The sequence below is a fragment of the Hordeum vulgare genome, chromosome 3H, assembly GCF_904849725.1.
Source record: "Hordeum vulgare subsp. vulgare chromosome 3H, MorexV3_pseudomolecules_assembly, whole genome shotgun sequence".
NCBI lineage: Eukaryota > Viridiplantae > Streptophyta > Magnoliopsida > Poales > Poaceae > Hordeum > Hordeum vulgare.
In genome coordinates, this window is record NC_058520.1 from 3,426,614 (window position 1) to 3,450,667 (window position 24,054).

The window sequence follows — 24,054 nt, forward strand, 5'->3', positions numbered from 1 at the left end:
TTGGTGACATACGACCTATAGAACTCCGGACGGTTAGGTGAAATTATAATGCATTGGGTTGGGATCACGCATCTATAACTCGATTTCAATAGTAGTAATAGTACAATGGACTAACTTGTGGTAATGTGTAATTTTGGCGGTGGTGTCACTGTGGTAGCTAAATGGAAATATGGTTGGCCTTTCAAGTTATTTGCATTAAGTGGTTGATCATTTACAGATTAGTTGATTAGTAACTACAGGGTTAGTTGGTTGATAGCTATAGCCGAACCTTGTTTACGCATGATGACACATGAAAAAACCACCGTGATTTTTGTAGCTAGTATGTAGCTTTTGGATTGGAATTGGATCCTTACAAAAGCATTTATTCTTCTAAGGTTAGTTGCTAGATTGCTGTTTGCTGTGTTCCTTTCTCTTTGATTAGTTTGACATTTCATCCACATTTTCCGCAAACTTACTATTATCAAGTAATTAGTCAACTCAATCATTTTCTCGAGGTCATGGAGAGTTAACAAGACACACAGGTCGGACGTGTTCTTTCCTTTTGCATTTCAAAAGATAATTGAATGCTTGTTGTAATTGGCCCTGGAAATCATCGATTCCGGTTTCCTGATTTAGCATCTAGCCCGGGAAAATGATGCCCATTGCATTTCCTTTTCACCTTTTTTGAGCCAAGACCAGAAGAATAATCCACATCATCTTTGTAACCCAAGGTACAAGTAGCTAGCATGACCTTGCTCCCTGTCAAGACCTAATCGTCGTCATTTGCCCCACAAGAAAAAAAGGACCGGAACAGGATACGGTGGCTAATCAGAGGACACATCTAGCTAGCTAGCTGCTAATGATCTGATATGTAACTTCTGTTCAACTCAAGATTAAGCAGCAGACAACTAAAAAGCTAGTTAGTGACTATAGTGTGTTGAACAATGTTGTTTAACCTGTGCATAGGAATGGATTGGTGTGTGCGAATCCTTGAGTAGGTTACCGTTGGAAAGAGTATTATATTTTCTGTTTCTATGGCAAAATGAACCGGTTCCATCGGTAGTATCCGTACCTTCAGCTTGTCATGCTACTGTCATGTAAATTATGTAATCATGTTCTTTACTGATCAATATTCTTTTTTACAGGAATACAGATCAATATTCTAGTATATTTGCATGTATTTTCATTTGGTGCTTTAGATGGTTTCTTGGGTTTTAGTTTTGGTTCTTAGCTGCCTAATCACATTCTCTTCATCAGCACATTGTTTCAAGTGCTCATGTCGTGAGCTAGTATATCTTTCTAAATAAATAAAAACAATCTAGATTTCCATAATAATATGGACCATAATATTTCAGTTGCCTAAGATTAAAAGTGAGTTGGTTGTTTTCCCTCGCCGTTAGATTTGCACAGGACAATCTGTATTTCATCCTTTTAAAATGTATATATATATACCATGTTAACCCACTCTTGTTTTTCCGGCCATGTTACCTCCCTCTTCATATGCTCATATCCTCTGTTTATACAGTTGTCGCCCTCCTCCTTGGTCTTCGGCAGCTACCGCCTCTAGATCCTACATTGCCTGTCGTCCCCATGCTACCAAAGTGGGGCCCGCCAGCATATGTCCATCCAGTTCTATCGCTCAACCTCCCATCTTATCACTGGCACAATAACCATCCTGTGTGATTGCCCTAGAAGTCGATGCTTCTGCGTAATCTTGCAACACCATCCTAACACATGGTCTCCCTTTCCGCCTACCGGTCATCTAGAATCTTTAGCAGTATGATTTTGTGGTCCTTATTGGAAACACACCGGGGAAGCGTTGTCGTTGGGAATAAAGGTCATATGGTTCATCCTCTATTACTGAGATGACTTTCTAGGCACATAGCACCGAGGTTTTCTCTCCGTTGTGAATACCACGTGGTTCGACGACCTGCACTTCTCTTGTATGTGCCCAAGTCCAGGGGTGCTGATAGATGATCAGGTGAACGAAATGCAAATTTTATGAAAAGAATCCTTTCTTATATAGGCATGGCTCATACTCCTCTGTAGTGGAGAATGTTGTTTGCTGATAATGTCATTTCTCCTTGTTTTATGTTGGACTTTTTCTTCTCTTTGGCTTTGGCCAGAAGACAGCTTTTGTAATACCCCTTGGTTTCACGTAAATTAAATCGGAAAGGGAATTATCTTTCTTAAAAAAAGGGTATGCTACTAGTACCATGTACATTTGGACTATGTGAAATAGTTTATGCCATCGAATAGTTTGATCTTTCCCATTCTAAAAGATGTTAACTAGATAATTAAAGAGAGTGCTTCTTTCAATTTCTCAAAAAGAAAGGGGGTTTAATAGTTAATGAGTGAAATGTGTAGTGTACTTTACTAATTTACTATTTGATAAATTTGCATGCATTTCAAAACATGCTACTGAATAAATATTTATTCCTGCTGTGCCATGAGATTTCGAATTGTGTTTCCTAGATGTGTCTCTGAGACCATTTTCCTCTTGTGGTGTTAACCGGAACATATGGGGAAAGTAACAATGTTATGGAGAGAAGAGTTCCAAAACCGGTGTCATCAAAGGAAGAAGGAATTATTCGGTAACATGCGGCATATCAAACTCTGGACTGTTAGGTGGAACTATAATGCATTGGGTTGGGATTACACACATGTTTAATTCGGTTTCGATAGCAGTAATTGTACTATGGAAGAACTTGTGGTGATCTGTAATTTTGATGGTGGTGTCGACGTGGTAGTCAAATAGAAATACAATTGGTCTTTCAAGTTATTTGCTTGAATTGGTTTGTCATTATAGATTAGTTGGTTAGTAACTACATGGTTAGTTAGTTGGTACTTGGTAGGCATAACCAAACCTTATTTATGCATAATCACACATCAAAAGTTACCGTGCTTTTTTCTAGCTAGTCCATAGCTTTTGGATTGGATCCTTCCAAAAGATTATGTTCCTTTGAGGTTGGTTCCTAAATTTTGTTTGCTCTTTTCCTTTCTCTCTTGTTTTTAATTTGAAAGATTTCATCCAGATTTACCCGCAAAGTTACGATTGTCAAGTAATTAGTTAAGCCATTCAATTTCACAAGATCACAAAGAGTTGAGAAGACATAGAGGTCCGTCGTGTTCTCGATTATTGAATTTCAAAAACTAATTTGATGCTTTTAATAATTGATCCTGGAAATATAAGTTTATATATTCACCATCAGTCGCAGTTTCCTGATTTAGCATCCAGCCCGGGAAAATGATCCGCATTGCATTTCCTTTTCACCTTTTTTTCAGGCAAGACAAGAAGAATCCACATCATCTGTGGAACCCAAGGTACAAGTGGCTAGCAAGACCTTGCGAGCTCCCTGTCAAGACTTAATCGTCGTCACTTGCCCCGCAAGAAAAGAAGGGACCGAACGGGATACGGTGGCTAATCACAGGACCCATCTAGCTAGCTAGTTGCTAATGATCTGATATGTAACTTCTATTCAACTCAAAATTAAGCAGAAGACAACTAATTGCACCTGCTTGTAGCTAGCTAGTTACTGGCTATGGTGTGTTGGCCAATGCTGGTTAACCTGTGCCTATGAAGTGGTTGGCGTGTGCCAATCCTTGAGTAGGATACCGTTGGAAAGAGGATTATATTTTCTGTTCCTGTGGCAAAATGAACCGCTCGGTTCCATCTGTTATGCTACTGTTTCATGTAATTATATTCCTTTACAGATTAATACTCTTTTTCTTTTGCGGGAATACAGATTAAAATTCTACATTTGCATGTGTCTTTTCTTGAGTTGTATTTGCATGTGCTTTTATTTGGTGTTATAGATTGTTGCTTGGGTTTTAACTTAAGTACTTATATAGCCGCCTATCGCATTCTCTTGTCAGCACTTCATTTTATGTGCTTCTTGTCGGCACTTCGTCTCGTTTTGTGCTGTCTCTTTTTGATATTTTGCACCGGACCAAATAGTCCAGATTGCCATAATACTTCGGTTGCTTGAGGTTAAAAGTTACTGGTTGGCTGTTTTTCCTTGCCGTTAGATTTGCCAAGACGGTTTGTGCTTCATCCATTTTTATTTTTATTTTCTTTACCATTGATAACCCCACTTTGGGTTTTCCCGTCCATGTTACCTCCCTCCTCATAAGCTCCTTTTCTCTGTTTGGGTTGGCTTTCGGAAGCTACCGCCTCTAGATCCGACATTGCCTTTTGTCGCCATGCTACCTTAAAAGGGCTCGCCAGCGTATGTCGGTCCCCTTCTATGATAGGCGCAACAAAAATAGGAAGAACTCCGTAAAAATGGCCAAGCAACTAAATAATATCAAAGATGTAATAATGGGGTTGTAATCATTCTCCAAATGATTGATTAGCATCAACAAATCAAACGCGCAATGTATCACCTGGACAAACAAACAGTACTGAAATGCACGTGTGTGATTATTGTGACCATACACTGCATAGGTTCTTAATTCCTCGTGTACTTTGAGAATCAGGAACAAAGCTAAACAAACGTATCTACTTCAACACGCCAGTCCTTGGTTGCCGGGGACAAAAGGAATCGCTACAGATATGTCCGTAGAATCTTTATTTAATACATACACACAAGATTATAACACCAATTATTGGATCACAATACCGGAATCACGCGCAAAGACTAGAACAAGATAATTATATTTATGCACCATAATCGCCACCTACCGACTGAGAATCAATGAACAAAAGACTATATACGAACAATTATCATATCACAATACCAAAATCACACACAAGGATATATATTTTTCTTGCGGAAAAACCCTCGGATCACACACGAAAGATAAATTAGATATCCCTGCCCTACCCAACTGTTGGAATCAACCAACAAAATCATGGCCATACAGTGGTTTGCTAGTACGAGTGCACGACTCCTAAGCTAGCCCCTCGATTAGTGATTACCATGACAAGCTACCTACCAGATTGCTCCACGGAAATTATTGACGATCATGAGCTGATAATTCTGTGTACGTTGACGCGCTTGGGGTCCTTTTTTTCTTCTCAGCAGTTTCGATGGATTGATCTGGATGGAGTGATTTCGACGAGAGGGCTCCATCGGATCAACAGTTCCATCGTCGAAAGCTCCAACCGATCTGCATAGTATTGCAACATTACAGGGATCTTTCTTTCTCTTCCATCACCGTCTTTTTCTTTGATTCTGATGAAGAGACATAGCAGTTGGGGTAACAGTGCGACAGCGTACGTGTGTATGTAGACGTGAAACCTTTTTGGTTTAGAGATTTATTTAGAGCAAGGTGGATTACACTTTTTACACGCCGTTCGTGCATTTATGACAGTTCTTTTATCACACTTATAACGCCGTCAACCGTTCGACATGTGCCTGAGCGTGAAGTCGGAGCTGAGTTGTAGCATCACGGGGCGGAGGGGTGGCAGCGATGCCGTGTGATTGGCAGGTGGGGGGCATGTTGGTGCAAGGTGCAAGGTGCCGTTCTTTCTCTCTCGAAATAGGCTTTCGCTCCGTTATATGGATATAGCAACCACCAGATACAACATCCCAGCACAAGCACGCCTAAAAGAAAATACAAGAGAAATTAAGAGAAAAAATGCCAACAACGCCGAATCAACGAAAGCTACGACTCCCCGCGACCGTTGTGCCCATCGAAGATAACCACCACGCTCCAAAGCCATCAAGTTGTCGTGTATCAAGCACCACCTTCAAGAAGGAATGCGACGATGTAGCAGGAAGACTTGGTAGCGAAGTCGGAGCTGCCTATTCCTCGACGCGTGTGGACAGTCGTGTACCGTTCGTTCGGAAGGGTCTTGAGGGGTCATCAACGGTGAAGTTGGAGTCGCTTGCTCGAGGAGAGGTGATGGTGACGACAGGGCAGGCAATCTTGACCCTTTGTCTGCATGTGATCCTATGGTAGCTAGATCGGCTGACTACCGTTTCATATGAGCGTGTTGTAACTGTTTACGCTTAGATTTTTGTTAATTACGAACAATTATGTTTATCTTTTCTTAATAAATCAGCCTCTAAGAGACTGCGTTTTAAAACACTGCAACATCCCGAGGTACGTGCCATGACATGCCGATTTTTTATAGCAGAGTACAATCGAAGCCGTTCACGAAAATACACTCATCCCTATAAACACACGCACGCACATCCTACCCTTATGAGTGGTGGGCAGGGGATACTACAATCCTCCTAACCATCCAACCACGAATTGATTTACGACATGACGATCTCTTGTGTGGTAGCCAGATCGGCCGGATGCCCCTTCATATAGGCGTATTGTGACGGTTTTTGTCTGGATTTTCGTTAATCAACAGGAAATTCTATTGTATTTCCTCAGTTTCAAAATAAGTGTCATATTTTTTGGCTTAATACCATTTGTCATTAACCAAGCCCTAAGAGCATCTACGGCCGGACCCCTTATATCCGTCTCATACGTCCGGCTGGCCGTCCGGTCACTCGTCGGTCATGAAAAATCGATCAAGACGGACTCCCTAAATGGGCCTCAAACGCCCAGGCTGACCGGCACCCCTCATATCCAGCCCAAATATGGGACGGATATGGGGGAGCCCATGCGCGCCTGGGCACGCCCGCCTGACTACCTGGCCCACCACCGACCCCACCGACACGTCAGCCTGGCCCACCATGGACCTCACTAAATACCTGAATCGGAAAAACCCTAGACATCCGGCAGTTCACTCTTCGTCCACTCCACTTGCCCTCCCCACGCTCCGATTCGATGGTTGGCAACGGAAGCAGCTCCAACGGGTCGAACATCGATGTGGAGGAGGTGGCCCTCCGCATCGTGTTGCGATGGTCGCTACAGGACCAAGGCAGCCCCGACGGCGGTGGATATGCATCCTTCGGGCCCGTCACACGCCAATGGAGCGGCGACGGATCTGCATCCTTCGGGCCCGTTGCACGCCGACAGAGCGCTGGTGACGTCGCAGGCCCTTCTCGCGAGGCGCGCTGTTCCGGTCGCTCCCGCTTCGGGAGGTCCGCTCCAGGTCAGGTACGCCTCCCACCTCCACCATCTTCTGTTTCGGAAGCGATGTCCGGCCACCTCTGGGTCCTCGTGCCCGCGTCGGGGACGGTGCGCATACGGACGTCGGAATCCGAGGCGTGTGCAGCCCGCTGCGAGCGGCAGCGGGCTAGGGAGAGGGGGAGGCGTTGGTTGTGCGGTGTTCGACCTCAAGCGCGCTGGTCGACCCGAGAACATCGGTCCGCCAGTAGATGCTTCAAGATACCATTTTTTTAAATAAAAAAAATCTACAAGTTCAAAGTTGTACCCCATGTAACAATTTCTCGGATCTTAGCATGATCGTATGCTATGCACGCGAGCATTGGATAGCTAGCTAGGTGCGCACACGTACGTACGTACGAAAAAGGAAAAACGTGGCCATTTTCGTGAGTTCTTCCCGTCCGGCCGTCTGAAAGCGTGGACCAATGTACGTACGTACGTTGTATCGTTGAGCTGGATGGGTAGACATGCTCTCTCGCGCGTGCGTGTGAGATCGATCCTGGTCCTATGGATGTGCCGGCTCGCCGACGCCGACGCCGGAGCTGCCTCCGGGCCACCCCCTCGACGGTACCCGCGAGCTGCTACAGTGCACCCCCGCGGTTGCCGTGGCCCTTTCGTGGCGGGATCCCACCGCCACCGCCACCGCCGCATCCACCGGCGTGCGTGAGACGCTAGCTGTAGCCGAGGATTGGAAGCAGAATGGAAGCACGCACGGTTCAACCGCCGAGCGGCTGCGTTCTGCTTTGCTTTGGATGATGATGATTGGCTGCTGGTTGGGGTGATGCGTTGGGGGTGCAGGGTACCCCATGCAAAACGCGCCGCGAAAGCTGCCCCTCAGCTAACCCACAACCCAACTCCCCTTGCAAAGTTGGAACCAACCAACCAACCAACCAACGAGGAAGAGAAGGAGCCTCCTCCATCCTCCATCATCCACCTCCTTCCTCCCCTTACAAATACTGCAGCCACTGTGTCCTCTGCTTAACACAGTGCATCATTCTCGCTCCAGGAGACAGAGAAAGAGAGAGAGAGAGAGAGAGAGAGAGAGACAGAAGAAAGGTGATCAAAGGCCCAGGAGACGTCGCGAGGTACGTGCCGATCATCGATCGTCCAAAAGGGGGTTCATCTCATTCCCCTTCCGCCCTCTTCCTCTCTTGCTTGCTTGCTTGCTTGCTTGCATCCCATCCCGGCTCTTTCTCCCCCCCTTCATCCTTAGACTAGACTAGACTAGACTAGACTAATCATCTTCATCGGACTAAGGTTTTCGCAGTCTCATCAGCCCAATGATTCCAGTTGAGTGCTCGTTTATGGATGATCGACAAATTTACTTACTACACCACCGATAGATAAATCCGTTTGAGCGACAAGCAATACTCCGTCCGTCCCAAAATAAGTGTGTTAAGCTTAGTAGCATATGGGCAGGAGGGAGTAGGATGTCTCTTCTTGTTTTCGCCGGTGTGATGTGATGATAATATCGCCATGTGCCAGCGGGATTTTTGGTTGCCACGGCGTCGCCGTCACGCGGGATTTGTGATCCGAGCTGGTTTGGAATGTGCTGCATGACAATAAGCTGATATATTGTGGTCAAACCTACCAGCTAGCAACATGTTATTAATCAGCCCTTAAACTGTTTTCTTTTTCTGTTTTATTACTGGTGGACAGACAACTTTTTGTATGCTTATTAGTAAGCTCGATCGACATGACCAGATTGGCCTTGTGCTGGCTGCTGTCTGTGGTCATTTTTATATCTTGATATCATAATGTTATAGGACGATGCATGACCAAACTCTTTCAGCAAAGCACGCTTTGCAGCATGCTTTATCACAAATGATTGCAAGCTAGCTTCCAAGTACCAATTAACTATGCCAGTCACGGGTCATAGCAAACACACTAAGTCCTAAACTAATTAACACAACAAGTACAGTTCCAAGAGTTTCGAAGGACACTGCCCAATTCTAAATGCTAGCATTCATAATATAATCATACGTTGGCGAGCCCACCAGATATACATGATCCAATTCGAGATTCGGATGCTTCGTCTCATCCTCTGGTTCTTCCGTTTATTTGGTGCGTAGCGGCACGCGCGGGTGTCAATTCTTTTGCGTTAACTTTGTCTCCTCGATGATTCCATTTCTGCTTTCACTTTTTTCCTTTTATATATATGCTGAACTCAGTTTGATATAATACCGACGGCGAACCGGTACATAAATGATTGGAGGATCTGGATTAGAATGACACCCTAATTAATCTGGTCGCTATCGGTTATCATGTCAGATAGGTTGTCAAACTCCTCACATCAATTCTTCCCAACCCTTGCATCTGCATGTCATTTTCCTGGAAGGTGGTATGGAACTATAAGTGTCCACATGAATGGTATATACGGGATTTTCTCGCTTTGTTGCGTTGTCGGTCTCAATTCTTTGAGAGAACGGAAAATCATATTTCTTATTTGCATGGTGTACGTATTGAGTCATCTATATCAACAAGTATACTTATTAAAGATGCTCTATCTTGTGCAGCAGTAGCATGGGTATTGAGGTTGTACTCCAATCTTCCAAAGAGGAGCTGGAGCTGGATTCTTCCCTTATCCCTCCATCTAGCGATAACATGGAAACGCCGGATGATAAGGGTGACCATATAACGGAACTTTCGGGCACCGTCAACACTGAAAGTTCTGTTGGTGCACGATCCAAGAATGGCGTCTCGGAACCATTAGAAGCTGGTGATGGAAATGGAGACACTGAGCATGACGGTTCCTCCGCCACTGGCCACGCTGAACAGACCGACGACGGTAAGCTTATTGTAGTTAATTGTTCAGTTTAACTTGATGAATCTTTAACTGTTTGATCAACTGGATGGAACAGCCTAATGAGAACTAATGCTTCTATGTAACTGCAGAGCCTGCTGCAGATGAAGCCTCTCCCGTCAACGTCGAGAAAGGAGATGTGGCGCAACATGGTGTTGAAAGTAGAGCTTATGAACAAGAGAATCAAGAAAAGTTTCCAGCGACAGAAACAGCGGGGAGTGATAGCACCTCGGTCACATCTATGGAAGATGTTGTGCACCCCAAAGAAGGTGCTCAGTCAGAGCCAGGAGATGATAGTGGGTACCATCCTGATCTACCCAACGACAAGCACTCCACTGGAAATGGAAATGTCTATGAGAACGCAAAGTGCGTATTGACGAGCTCGACGAAGAAGATGAAGGTAATATCTCTCTCTTTTCTTTCCTGTTGCTTTGCCTTCAGTTCCTTACCCATTATCTTTATGAGAGACCTTTTAGCATAACCGAGCGCATATATAATTCTATGCTCATTATTTATGGATGTCATGTACACATTTCTTACAGAGAAGCGCGTCTGCGACTACAAGGAAGCCACTGCAAGCTACAAACAGAAACAGTCCGGATGACTGGAATGCTTCTACTCTCACCAACTCGTATGCGCTTCGCAACCTAAGCACACATGGTGTACTCTTGTATCACCTGTCTCTTCCAAAATGCTTAGTTGAAGAATCTTTTTCATGTAGCAAATCATCAAACGGAAAGACTATTACTGTCCCATCAAGCCCGGTCTTCAGATGCACCGAACGTGCCGAGAAGCGCAGAGAGGTATATGCTACTTTGTGACATGGAAAATACAAGACATGGCGAGGAATATGGGAAAGGTTCTCATCCTTTGTTTGTTTCATTGTCTGTTGTAGTATTATTCAAAGTTGGAGGAGAAACATCAAGCTATGGAGGAGCAGAGGATTCAGTTGGAAGCTAGGTTGAAGGTAATTTGCCTTGTTTCGGCATTTTCCACGATGATCGACGGATCCTCTTTTCTATACATGCTGAAGAGTTTTCAAAACCAAACACTCACTGATCTATTACATTGTGAATGAATCTGTAGAGAGAACAGGAGGAGGCTCTCAGGCTACTCAGGAAAAGCCTGACATTCAAAGCCACACCCATCCCAAGCTTCTACCATGAGGCACCTTCCCCCAAGGCTGAATACAAGAAGGTAGGTTGACGCCGAAAAAATATCAATTTTCTAGTCCATTGGCTTCAGCCTTCAGAAAATGCTTTGATCTTGAAAAGTTTGTACTATTGATTCCTCTCGCATAATTAATGAACTTCTTGCCTGCAGCTGCCCACAACCCGTCCCAAGTCACCGAAGCTGGGGAGGAAGAAGGCCGCCATGAACACCTCACACTCATCGGAAGAGAGCGAGAGCACGAGGCCCTGCTGCCGCGCAAGCCGCGATAGACACGACAGCCAGTGCAAATGCCACAACAGTAGCAGCAAGCCACGGCAGCATCCACAGCAACATCCTGCAGCAAGCTCGTCCAAGAAGCAGGCCAAGAACCATGCCCACAAGCTATCGGCGCTCAACATCGCTGTGTGCTAGTTGCAGCATCTGCTTCTTCTTCTTCCTCCGGCAGTACTTGCTTCACTGCTAGATCCTTTTGGCTTCATGGATCATGGTGAAACCTGAGTACAGGAGGAGGAGGAGAAGGCTTTTTCTCCTTAAATTATGAGAGTGACTTCGGTTTCAATCGAGGTTTACGGTGGTTAAGTTATGTCATGAAAATAAGTTATGCGCACGGGGTGCCATGGGTGAGGTCAGTCACAAGGGTTTTTGTGTGCTAATTATTTCATCTCACTTTGCATATTTATCACAGATGTGAGAGTGGCATGTGCTGTCTCTGTACAAAATGATGTTTGTTCCTCAGTTTGTGGGGTTTCTTGATGTAAGTTATATTGCGCACTCATGCAAACAGAGGGCTTGTTTGCTTGCTGGTGGTTGATGAATGAAATTAAGCTATTTATTTATGCTGCATCGATCTTCTATTCATTTATGTGCAATTTTATCCGGTTGTATAATCAGAGGAAGCATTTTTTACTTGCAATAAAATGACTCTATCTTATCCTATGTGCTCCTAATTGCCTTGAAACAGAGGATCTTCAGCAACTATCCTCTGACTGTCATTTTGACAGAGCATGTTGGAATTTTCTATGCCCAGGGCTTACCTTGCAGGGCTCCAAGGCAGACAAAATCCAGACAAATAAAAACAGGACCTGGGAGTATTTGGTGCTGGATGATTGGATTTTCAAAGGATTTTCAAAGGAATTTGGCCAAACCTGTACAAGTGTTTCCTTTGATAAGAAAATAAAAATATGAATCCTATGAAAACTGCAGAGACAGCACAAGCAGGCAGTTACAAATTTTATTTCACTTGATATTCAGCACTTGTGGTATAATAACTCCAGACCTGGCAGAACAGTAATCATGTTCGCCTAGTGCTCTGCACCGACACTTGGAAATTTTCAACCAATCAATCTTAGTCCGATCCTAGTTACCTTAACTCCCTAAGCATGAAAAGATCATAGCAGATTCTTCTGAGCAAGCAGAAGCCCTGCTGCGGTGCACACGACGATAGAGAGAAGGCCATCCCTGGACATCATGCGCTCCTTCCATGTCAAGGGAGCAGACACCTGCTTCAGCACTTCCTGGAACTGCTCTTTCGTATCGTCCCGGGAGCGAGAGTTGTCGATCACTATGTCGGCTTCCGACTTCTTCCAGTCCAGTGCAAGCTGCGCGTCGATCCTGCTCTGAGCCTGTTCCTGGCCGCACCCGTCTCTTGACATGAGCCTTTCGATCTGAGTTTTGGGATCCACCCATACGACAACCACGGGGTCCGTCCACCGGTCCATCTTTGTCTCAAACAGGAGCGGGATGTCGACAACGATGACCAGGGATCCCTTCACCCACAGTTTTAGTATCTCCCAGAATATACCGCATGAAATGTGTGGGGCCAGAAGACTGAAAGTTGCCACGATGGAGAAACCAAACTGTAGTCAGGGATCAGTATCGAGCCATAATGTAGACAAACAACAATCCTTGGTATTCCAGGGACTATATTCATGACAAAGTATAAGCATGCAACGAAATGTTATACCGACTTTGCTGTGGTGTTTTATTTTAACAATAACATAAAAAGTAGGAGTACTGTTAAAGGTGAACCTTGTCACATTTCATCATCCATGTATGAAGCATAACTCGATATTTATGCACACAGTTGACAATGAACTGAATATTCAACCAACTAGAAACCAGAGCATGATAAGATGTGAGACCAGAAACAGGTGGAGCTGTTTCCTTACAGCAGTAATTATGTAGTAACTGCCATATAAATAAACTGGATAAAAAATCTATTGGCCAACCATAGAAGAAGGAAAGAACATTGTCTCCGACATGTCAATAAACTGAATAAATAATATATTGGGTAAGCATAACAGAAAGAAAGAAAAAAAATCGAAGGCGATATTTATGCTACTGTAGTAGAAGTTGTACCGGTTTAGAAGCTTGCGTTTTTCTGGGTCAGTGAAAACAATCTGGCCCAATTGAGCTCTGTCAATTTCTCCATTTTCCAACAGAATGTCATTCCCAAAAGCTTTTACAATCTTCTTCCAACCTCCAGTACCTTTCTGCACTACATTCTGTAAATGCGTGTATCCGTAATCAGCATAAGACTCATAACAAAAAGTTTAAAACATGAAGTCATTTTTCACAGCATCTGTAAAGATCTCATAACAAACAATAAGCCTGAAATAGTAATAAGCATGCAGTCTGAAGCTCAAGTACTAAACCATGAAAGGAAAGTGATCTGTATGCCCAACTGGTCTTAAGGCCCAAAATATAACATATGTAATCTTGTGTCATACCATTAATTAAAGATATTGATGATATTGCGTCATATGCCGAACTGAAATAGTAATAAGCATGCAGTGCTGATGTTGTTCCACTGATTTTTGACCCAGGGATATCCCAGCAATGGTAAGATATTGATGAGAAGTTGAAAACAGATTCGGAGTTCCAGTTAGACAAAGGATGGAGACTTTTGGCCTCAACCAACTCCAGTCTACTCCCATGGGGTTCATTGAACATGGGATTGGGGGAATTAAAGGCCTTAACTTCCACTATTCCACACGATGCATTGCTTAGTTTCTGCCAGGCGTTGCTAGCATGCTGGCTTGTGGCGTACTTATTCGTCTGCCTTTTCCTTTCCCCTTCTTATCCTAGGCTCCCGTGTGTGTGAATTTCCTTTGTCCAAGGAGACAAAATGAGAAGTATATTCTCTTGAGGGCTGCCTTTTGAGCTACAGCATACACATGCTGCACACATGAAAGGCTATATAGTTTTTCATATTTCATTTATTTTCAACGGCTACGATGAGTGGCCGCATGTAATTTAGTGAAGCAAAGCATATATTATGCTTTGCCATCCTATGATCCTCACCAGCTGACAAAGCAGGGGATATGACTAAATTGGCCATCACCATCCCATTCTCTTAACTACCGGTTACATTCCTCGCTACTGGGAGTAGCATCAGGGATGAAAAAACTCCCCACAAAGTAAGAACCAGTATATGTATGTCTTTGCCCTCCACAAAGTTGAAATAAATACAAGTGTTAGCCATCAGTTCCCAGGGAGACGGGAAAAGGAACAAGAGCTCTCTACTGAGCACAATCTGCAAGTTAACTAAAACGGGATTTTTTCACGATTTTGACCCCTGGGATGAAAGTATTTCACGGAATGAACTCTGATTGAAACTATTTCACGATCTGACCTTTTTTGAAACGCCAGAGCCCGTGGCGTTGCAGACGCACATAGAAACGCCAGTCTAATGTGGCGTTGCAGACCCACTCAAACGCCAGTCTAATGTGGCGTTGCAGGCCACGAGTGAAACGCCATGGTCCATGGCGTTTCAGCAGTACACATGTTGCTGGCAGCATGCCGTGGGCTGGCTGGATGTCGTCGCTGCGTTCCACAGTGGGTCTGCAACGCCAGCACTGTTGGTGTTTCACAATCGGCCTGCAACGTCACATTAGACTGGCGTTGCAAGAAAGAAAAAACGCCACGGTAGACAGGCGTGTCACTGTAGGGCAGCAACGCCAGTACTGTTGGCGTTTCACAGTGGGTCTGCAACGCCACTGTAGACCGGCGTTGCAGAAAAGAAAAAACGCCACGGTAGACAGGCGTATCACTGTAGGGCAGCAACGCCACGGTAGACAGGCGTTGCATAGTGGGGCAGCAACGCCACGGTAGATAGGCGTTGCATAGTGGGGCAGCAACGCCAGGGCTTGTGGCGTTTCTAAAAGGGTCAGATCGTGAAATGGTTTCAAATCTGGTTCATTTTGTGCTTATGTTTAGAAAAAAGGTTAAAACAGTGAAAAAATCCACTAAAACGGGGGTGAATTCTGTTCTTGTAGAAAAAAAAAGATCTTCATTTCTTAGGGGTAAAAATCTTCTTTTTTCCTCACGGAAAATTGTACTCTATCCATCATTCTATCCCCGTGCACAAAGAGCTGAATCAAGTAAAACATAATCGATGTTATATTTCTGCACGGCCATGTTTGATGCTGGACGCATACCCGAGCCACGACGTCGGCATCGACGACGGGGATGCCGGACGACTTGAAGAGGCCGGAGACGGTGCTCTTCCCGGAGGCGATCCCGCCCGTCAGGCCGACCAGCCGCATCTGAAATTCAGGTTCACCGGAGACGGGTTCACATCGGGGACAGGCAGAAAAAGGGGGAAAACTGAATCGGACCGCAGGTCGCCGGAGCAGGGCAGGGTAAGGGGAGGGCGGCGAATCCAAAGGGGGGGAAAGTCCGCCGCTTGGGAGGTGAATTACCTTGAGATCTCGAGGGCGAGTGGCCGAGTGCGTCCGCGAGTGGTACGGAAGCAGAGGGACCCCTCCTCGCCGCCGCTGCGCCGCGAGCCTCTCTTCCTCGCCGAGCCGCGGAGTCGGCCGCCGGAGGCCGCCGTCAGGGGAGAGTCGTGAGAGAGAGTCAAAAGAGAGGGGAGGATTTCAGCGGCGTCTGCCGTATTTACCGGTGTCGTTTTTAAACCTAACAAAATTATTTAAAAAACATAGAAAGATATAAAAAGGGTTTTGGAGCACTGAATTTGTTTTTTTACGACACCCTATCGGAATGCGATTTCATGACGAAATTTCGCGAGCACTTAAATTTTTTTGTCAATGTTTGTCATAAAATGAATTCAGGTTTTTCTGAACTAATTTTGATTTTTTTCTTCTCATTTTAGTGTTCACCCGAGCTCCGGAGCAGTAGCACACTTTCCGGAACATTTGTCTTATTTATATATAATGTGTGTGTTATGTTAGTTGTGCTATGTGTTATGAATTGTGTTGTCTACATTGAATTATCTGTATTCATTCCATCATTAGTTGTATTGAATTCCGTTATGTTTATATGAGATCCGACCGTATTTGTACGAATTTCGTCGGGTTGGTTTGAATTGTTGTCAAAATGTGTGCAGCTAGCGTTGCATGCGGTCCTCTATCATTCGTGCCTACGGACTGGTTTCTTCTTTTTTGCGGACAGATGCGGGATGAAGTTTACGGGTCACCGTTGAAGATGCCCTTAGACCATGACGTGGCAGCTAAGGGAGCTTGTGAGGATTGCACTTGGAATTTTTTCGAAATCGAAAGAAAATAAGTGGCAGTTAAGGCGTTCGCTGGCAGTTGCTCCCTGCCGAACGTTCGCCCGTTACTATTTTCCCCTATAATAAGGCTTCCTCTCTTCCGTGCTCTCTCTCTCTTTCTTGGGGGTGACTGAAGCGGCGGCGGCGGCGGCGGCCGGAGTGGACGGCGGCGGCGCAGCCTACCCGGAGGAGAAGGGCGCTCCCCCAGCTTCTACGGCCTGCCGCGGAGCCCGGTGTAACCCTAGGGCTCCGGTTGGTCCCATCTCCCCCCGCTGCCTCACTCCGGAGAAGAGGAATCCGCCGGCGGCCTCGAGATCTCCAGGTTAGTTTCTCTCTCTCCCCCCTCCCCCGTCTCTCTCGCGACGAGATCTTCAGGTGCCGACCCGTCCCCTGAAAACCCTAGCCGAATCTCGACTCTTCAGTACGGGTCGATGCTTTCTTGGGGTTTCCATGGCACAGCATTGCTTATCTGCTGCTGCTGCTGCTGCTTAAATCGGTTAACTTTGCTTGAGCGTAACCTTAAATACGCTAACAAAATCGTAATGTATGTTTAGAAGCCGACCCATTGGCATTGGAAGAAGCAATGCACAGTAGTAGTCTCTAGATAACTGGCTTCCAAGGCATCATAATAGCAAAGGGGTACAATTGGTGGTGCAACTTGAAAGGACATACAGAAATTAGAAGGCAATATAAAAGAGTGCATGTTTTAGGTGCGTATAAACATTTAGCCATCGCATAAGGAAAATGATCAAGAAAACAGCGGAGCAATTCATGGCTGCCCTGTATCTGGCGGGCTTTGAACCGAGGGTGTTTTAAGCAAACGCTACCTGAGAAGACGCTCGTTGGGCTCACTGCACCTCCTGCATCTTCCGAAGCATTTTGTTTCTCATAAATAGCTTATTCAGCGACATAGCAATGGCCTAACATGTTGCCGCAAAAACTTGATTAAAGCGCTGCCAAGGAGGCTTGCAACACTGCATTGAACAAACCTGTATTTTCCAAGGTTTGGAAGCCCATTAATCACATTTGCACGTGTATTACCCAAAACCATTGTGTTCTTTCCACCACACCAACTTAGCATCGGCTGCCGCTGCTACAACCGTCTCTACTGTTCACGTGACAAACGATGCGAAATCATGGTTGTGATTGTTTTGTTGTTTTCGCTCTGGCATTTACTAGTGCTACATATGGTATTTTCTTATTAGTTGTTTCCTAGAACTACTAGTGCTTTATTATATGGACACATGGTGTGATGTGAACATGCTAACCACTCTGGTTTCTTCTGTTGGCAATGTCTTTAGATTGGCCGGATATGGATCTAATTCTTCCATTTAGAATTGGAGATTTTGCCGAGGCAAAGTGCTTTGATGAAGGTTTCAAAGGCGCATGGTTTCGCTCCAAGGTCGGACATGTATTTACGTTGCATGTATGATTTGAATTTAGTAAATCGGGATGCAAACAACTGCTCTCACCATGTTTTTTATTTGTTCTACAGTAGGGTATAAGGCTTTACTAACACATATTGTATTAATTCTATTTCAGATAAAAGATATGCGTATCGCAGAATCTGGGCATCTTGAGTATTACTTGGAGTATATTGACTATACTGACGAAGGTAAGCATATCCTTATATGCAAGCTCTGTTTTTTCTTTTGCACATAACCTTTTGTCTTTTTAAGAGAGTGCGAAGGGACCACATGCAATAGATCAATTTGAATACTCATTCTCAAATTTTTAGCTTCATGATATTGCCGTGCAAGCACTGTTTTTCATTTGTAGACATAATTTGTACTTGGAATTATTCTCATATACACCATTGAGGCCCTGGAGGCAGCTGAGATATTTTATGGCATGCACCCGATTTTTGATAGCAGACCTTCTAATTATACATGTTTTCTATATGTATATGGGAATACCCAAAATTTAAGCAAGGGTGTGTAATGTATGTATGGTATAGTTTTCCTTAGTCTGAATTTTCTCAATCCAGAAATATGGTACTGTTATGCTTGGATGGTTAACTCTTTTTGTGCATTTGAGCAGGAAACATACTCCAATATAATCAAGAAACATCTGACTATACTTTGCATTTGAATTTACCCGACAATTGATCAACTAATGCACTAACATTTGTCTAGTACCCCATAAAACATGTACTTCCTTGCCCAAATGTTTGTCCTGTCTGAAGTGGGGGCAGTATAGTTGGTGGCAGTAGCCATCTAGCGCAAATAGGTCTTGTTGTGTCCCAATTTTACCCTTACAGTTGGCTAGGCACCAGAAAAATCTTGGAATACGCGAATCTGACCAAGATTATAACTGTTGGTTTTCTGTACACCTCATATCGTTACTCCCAATGCCCTTTGCAGCCGACGAATGGATTAGAGTCTTTCAAAAGAACCCATTCAAGCCAGCATGCCTGGAAGGGAAATCAAATGACAGTACTGAAATAATGTTGCGTCCTTCCTTTCCTCGGTGGTATAGGGGGCAACAAGTTCCTAAGCACTTTCCAAAGAGCGAGGTGATAGCACGTGTTTGTGATACCTGGAAAGTAGGTGATTGGGTTGACTGGCATAATAAAGATTGTTACTGGACTGGGCAGATTATTGAGTCAACCAGTAAAAATGTGGTTGAGGTAAACATTTACTCCCTCATTTACAAAATATTTGAAGTTCTAGTTTTGTCCTAAGTCAAACTTCTTTAGTTTTGACTGAGTCTATAGAAAAATGTACGAACATCTGCAATGCTAGCTCCCAATAGCATTATGGTTTGGCAATTTCAAATTGTCAACACCAGGTCCAGGTTGTCCTCCTCCACTCACCCACGGATGATTTGGTGTTCCCTAACATGAAGCACCAATCAGCAGTTCAACCCAAGCAGGCAGCAGCAGCACAGGGAAGCAACAAAAAAGCAAGCAGCAGGCCAGCAGCACGGGAACAACATGGGGCAACAAGCAAGCAAGCAGCAGCAGCACATGAGCAGCGTGGGAAAACAACTAGTGAGCAGCAGCAGCGAGGGCATGCCGAACAGGGGAAGCAAGCAGCAGCAGCTCAACAAAAAAATGATTCAAATAGATGAAAGAGGTCGAGGTTAACTGATCCAGCATGGTTACCGTTGGGAGGAGAGAGGCTCCTGCACTTGGGGGACGGCTGCTACGTTGGGAGGAGAGAGGCCCCAGCTCTCCCTTTTGTGGCGCCCATGAATGCGACCTGCAAAAAAAAGGGCTCTCCCTTTTGTGGCGCCCATGAATGCGACCTGCAAAAAATATGGGTTTCCTATCAGGTCGAAGCGTAGTTCGGCCTCCCAGGTCCCTCACGTGTCCCAGCTGTGTCCTCCTTTTTTTTAGTCATTAATTCACGAAGTATGGCAGGATACATGTGTCCGAGCGTGTCCCCATGTGTGACCATATCAGCATAGGAATTCAGCAACTTCTGCCGTGTCCATGCTCTTTTGGCGGTCCAGTTGTGTGTCCATGCTTTTTTGGCGGTCCAGTTGTGTTACGGGCTGGTAACACACAATCAACTTTCTTGCTGATGAAGACGACACACACTGATAAAATGACATCAAATGCACTTTCATGCTCTGGTCAATGATTCAAATATGAAGTGTGACAAATTGTGTTATCATTTGATCTCCATGTTTTCATGCTGATTATTGGTTTTCTGTCATAACCAGCATTATCAGAGACAACAACTCACATGTTCCTGCTTGACATTTTTCTACAGGTAAAGTTCTTGGATCATCCCATGGGTGAAGGCGAGCAACGTTCTGCTAAGATAAAGGACCTGAGGCCTGCGCTGGATTGGTCCATGATTAAAGGCTGGACTGTACCTCTTTCGGCGGTAAGTTTCTACGGTTTGGGTTCAAGCTTCTAAATACATTTTGTTAGCAGGGAGTTCTGGTGATCCTTGACCAGTTGTGGGTTAGTTCATGGAATCGAATAGATTCTTCTTTTTTGGATGGTCTACCTTATACTCCGCAGTTGAAATTATTGTCTATTTTTGTAGACATCTTATAGTGTAATCTATTTTTGGTCAGGCAAAAGGGAAATGCTGGCAAGCTGCTCATCTGGTTCATCCAAAATCTGGTATGGCAATTCTTTTGTGGTAATATATGGCTGTAAATGCACACTGGGAAACTGGTCAAATTAAATTTCATGTTTGCGTTATGGTTTTTAATACTTCACATAATTCTAGAGAGTCAAGAACATAAATGGAAAAGTAACAGAAAATAAGCCACACTAAAACATTAAGTTCTTATGACAACAAGGAAGTAGCTTATCATGAGATTTTTGTTAAGTTTTGAGGTAAGTTGCATTACATAAATTAAGGGAGTTACTGTGCCTCTAGACAATTATCTTAGGTATTGAAACTTAAAAGTTGAAAGGTACTCCCTCCGTAAACTAATATAAGAGCATTTAGAACACTATTTTAGTAATCTAAACGTTCTTATATTAGTTTACAGAGGGAGTAACAGATAAATGAGCCCTATGGTCTTTCCCCTTTTCTTTGAACGAGCTGTCTTAATATCTCGATTTCCAAATTTATTAATCAGCCATGTTATAAGCCACATTGTCCCTCAAACCGGAACCGTAGTTCTAGTTACTTTGTTGACTGAGCACAGCCGGGAATTTTTAGTTAATCCCATTTCAGTGAAGTGTAACAGATAAAGGACTTTACAGGGATTTTAGTCCCTGCAAACTTACAATCTCTGCTATTCCCTGTTCCCAGATGTAGAAGAAAGGAGCGACACGGATGAAGATGAAGGAGCTCTGGGATCTTCATCAACCATCAAAACGCCTTCATCAGACCCTAGTCAACGGGGTACCCGCAGTTCCAGTAGGCGACAAATGTCTCCATTGGAGCCTGCCCCCATCGAACCGAATAGAAGCGGTTCCCGCCGGTACGCCTTTCGGGCCCGGAAGAGCGCGGCGGAACAGCAGAGATAAGCCGGCCACACTAGCTTTATATTCGACGAGGAAATGGCCGATCGCTGTGTTTGCGGAATCGGCCGGCCACATAGACAGCATGGCATAGGGAGACTTTTCGTGACATTTCTTGTGACACATTCTGGGCCATGATCCACTGACTGGCTGTTAATTGGTAGAAGTTTGTAGACTTTTATTAAAGGCTGGTTGGTACTTGTCTCATGTGGTTCTGAACCTCCGGGTCCGGATCAGACTGAACAACGGCTAAAATGAAGCCCGTGATGAAAAATTGAAATGAAACATATGTCCTGTTTATCTTTAAAAAAAACTGAACAAGTGCTTCGTGTCTTACATGTGCCGAACAAGGGTGTGCGGCGGTTTGAGGAATGTACTAAAACCGGCGCTCACGGCGCCATATGGGAAATCCCGGCCATGCATGCATATTTCTTTCTTTTCTTGAGTGGTCTTGCATGCATTTTTTAATCTGCTTGAATGCATATTTTGATGTGTGTGCGTGTTCTCTTCCTTGTGTATGGGCAAGCTTTTTTCTCTCGTGTTTACTTTCCTTTTTTATTTTTTACATTTTACTCGGATTTTTTGGTTTTTGGTTTATGTGTGTTTTTGAATATTCGTGCAAGTAAAAGTATAAATGTAAATACAATGTGTGTAAATTGTATGAGAGTGCGTATATTTCTTTATATTATGTTCATTCCTGCATATTATAAAAACTGTATTTTTTTTGCAAATTACGTGTAAGTTTTTATTTTCTTTCTTCCTGAAGGACAATACCAATACCACTAACCAATTCATTCTTAGAAAAAAACATTTTTTATCTTTTATTTAAGTATGCATGCTAGTATTATCAATGTTTGTGTAAATTATACTAGAGTGAAAAATTGCAATATTATATTCTTCAGATGTTAGAAAACGTGTAACTCTAAAGCAAAATTTTCTGCAACTTTTTATTTTTATTTTTCATTATGTTTCTTCTTTAAGGGTAAAACCAATGCTGCTAATTCATTTCCCCTTAGAAAACTTCATTTTTTCATTGTGTTTTACCTTTTTTCTTTGTTTACTTTCTTCTTGAAGGGTAATAGTAATGTCGCTAATCCATTCATTTCTTAGAGAACTTCTTTATGCAAAAATTCATTAATACTCCCTCCGTCCCGAAATAACTGCCTCAAACTTAGTATAACTTTGTATTAGAGCTAGTATAAAGTTGAGACACTTATTTTGGGATGGAGGGAGTATGTGCTTATTCTTGCATATTATTAAAAGGTGCATTTTTGTGTAAAATTGTATGCAAATTTTGTTATTTTTTGTTTTATTCTTTTTTTACTTTCTTTTTTCCTAAATGGTAATGCCAATGCCAATAATTTATTCTTCGTAGAAAACTTCATAGTTTTAAATTTTATTTTTATTTTATTTCATTTTCTTTCTTCTTAATGGTAATACCTATACCACTAATTCATACTTCATCCATCCAAAAATAAGTGTCTCAACTTTATACTAGCTCTAGTACAAAGTTGTACTAAGCTTGAGACACATATTTTGAACCGGAGGGAGTACTTTCTTAGGACTGTTTTTACGAAATTCACTAGTATAGTCTTTTATTGCATATTATAAGAAAGAGCAATTTATATGCAAATGGTGTGCAAACTTTATAATTGTTTATTTTATTGTTATCATTTCCTTTCTTCTTAAAACATAATATGAATGATACTAATTCATTCTTCTTTGAAAGTACTAATTCATTTGTGGAAGTTATGCCCGTTATGGTATTTCTGCATTCATCTGTTGCTTTATGAGATATACTTAGTGATATATCACACTAGCTTTATATACACCGAGGAAATGGACGGTCGTTGTATTTGCGGAATCGGCCACATAGGCAGCATAAGAAGACTTTTCGTGACATTTCTTACGACACATTCTCGGCCATGTTCCATTGACTGGCTGTTAATTGGTTGAAGTTGTAGACTTAAAGGCTGGTTGTTACTTGGGCTTGCCTTGCCTCATGTGGTTCTGAAACTCCGAGTCCCGATCAGACTAAACAAAGGTTAAAATAAAGACTGTGATGAGTGTTTTTTCTTGAAAAAACTAAACACAAGTGTTTTTTCTAACAAAACCCAGAACACAAGTTAAATGAGTAAATGGCAAAGAATCACAACCACAACTCTTCCGGCCTCCTTCCTCTACCTCTCATCCCCATCCCCATGCTGACGCTACAAATTTTTTATGATCCAGCATCGCTGGCATTCATTGATAATAGCAGGAAGCAACGGAAAACAACAAGGTGGTGAAGGTCTTAGGACCAAAAGATTCAAAGATCAAAGAAAAAGAAAAATAGCAGCCCTAATAGCTGCAGCCCAACACTCCAAACAAACCATACTAGGCAGCGCCGCTCCAACTTCGATTCTGAACTACGGTGGAGAACAAGGCAAACCGATGATTATGCCAATGTTTCACGAGTTCTATATTGGGACTCTGGATCTGGACTGGATCAACTATGGCATAATTACCCTGAACCCCATAGTAGTTGGGGCGACGGCTATTAGGCAATTCAGACCAATAACAACGATCAACGTGTTAGAGCACATATTCTTTAAAGTATGCATGACACGGCTAGCTCCTGTGGCAGAGAGACTT

General features: G+C 43.5%; 3 protein-coding genes across 4 annotated transcripts; 2 read left to right on the forward strand and 1 right to left on the reverse strand.

The window, feature by feature from the left end:
• Positions 1-7,889: 7,889 nt before the first annotated feature.
• Positions 7,890-11,805, forward strand: LOC123442377 (protein WVD2-like 1). 2 transcript variants are annotated; one of them, XM_045118393.1, is made up of 8 exons: positions 7,890-8,078; positions 9,510-9,781; positions 9,889-10,196; positions 10,339-10,427; positions 10,518-10,599; positions 10,692-10,763; positions 10,883-10,993; positions 11,120-11,805. In XM_045118393.1, the coding sequence occupies exons 2-8, from the start codon at positions 9,517-9,519 to the stop codon at positions 11,378-11,380; spliced, it is 1,188 nt and encodes a 395-aa protein (XP_044974328.1). In that variant the 5' UTR covers positions 7,890-8,078; positions 9,510-9,516; the 3' UTR covers positions 11,381-11,805. The 2 variants fall into 2 exon arrangements, with proteins under 2 accessions (XP_044974328.1, XP_044974329.1); XM_045118394.1 differs by having other exon boundaries at positions 9,513-9,781.
• Positions 11,806-12,182: 377 nt separating this feature from the next.
• On the reverse strand, positions 12,183-15,848 carry LOC123442378 (dephospho-CoA kinase-like). The gene is made up of 4 exons (XM_045118395.1): positions 15,673-15,848; positions 15,409-15,516; positions 13,328-13,473; positions 12,183-12,796 (listed from the first exon to the last, which is right to left on the reverse strand). Exons 2-4 carry the CDS (start codon positions 15,514-15,516, stop codon positions 12,358-12,360), a joined length of 693 nt encoding a protein of 230 aa, XP_044974330.1. The 5' UTR covers positions 15,673-15,848; the 3' UTR covers positions 12,183-12,357.
• A 536-nt stretch (positions 15,849-16,384) lies between these two features.
• On the forward strand, positions 16,385-21,620 carry LOC123439078. The gene is made up of 8 exons (XM_045115829.1): positions 16,385-16,454; positions 16,573-16,806; positions 17,786-17,886; positions 18,027-18,099; positions 18,848-19,113; positions 20,204-20,320; positions 20,517-20,565; positions 21,209-21,620. Exons 1-8 carry the CDS (start codon positions 16,385-16,387, stop codon positions 21,424-21,426), a joined length of 1,128 nt encoding a protein of 375 aa, XP_044971764.1. The 3' UTR covers positions 21,427-21,620.
• The last annotated feature ends 2,434 nt before the right edge of the window (positions 21,621-24,054 follow it).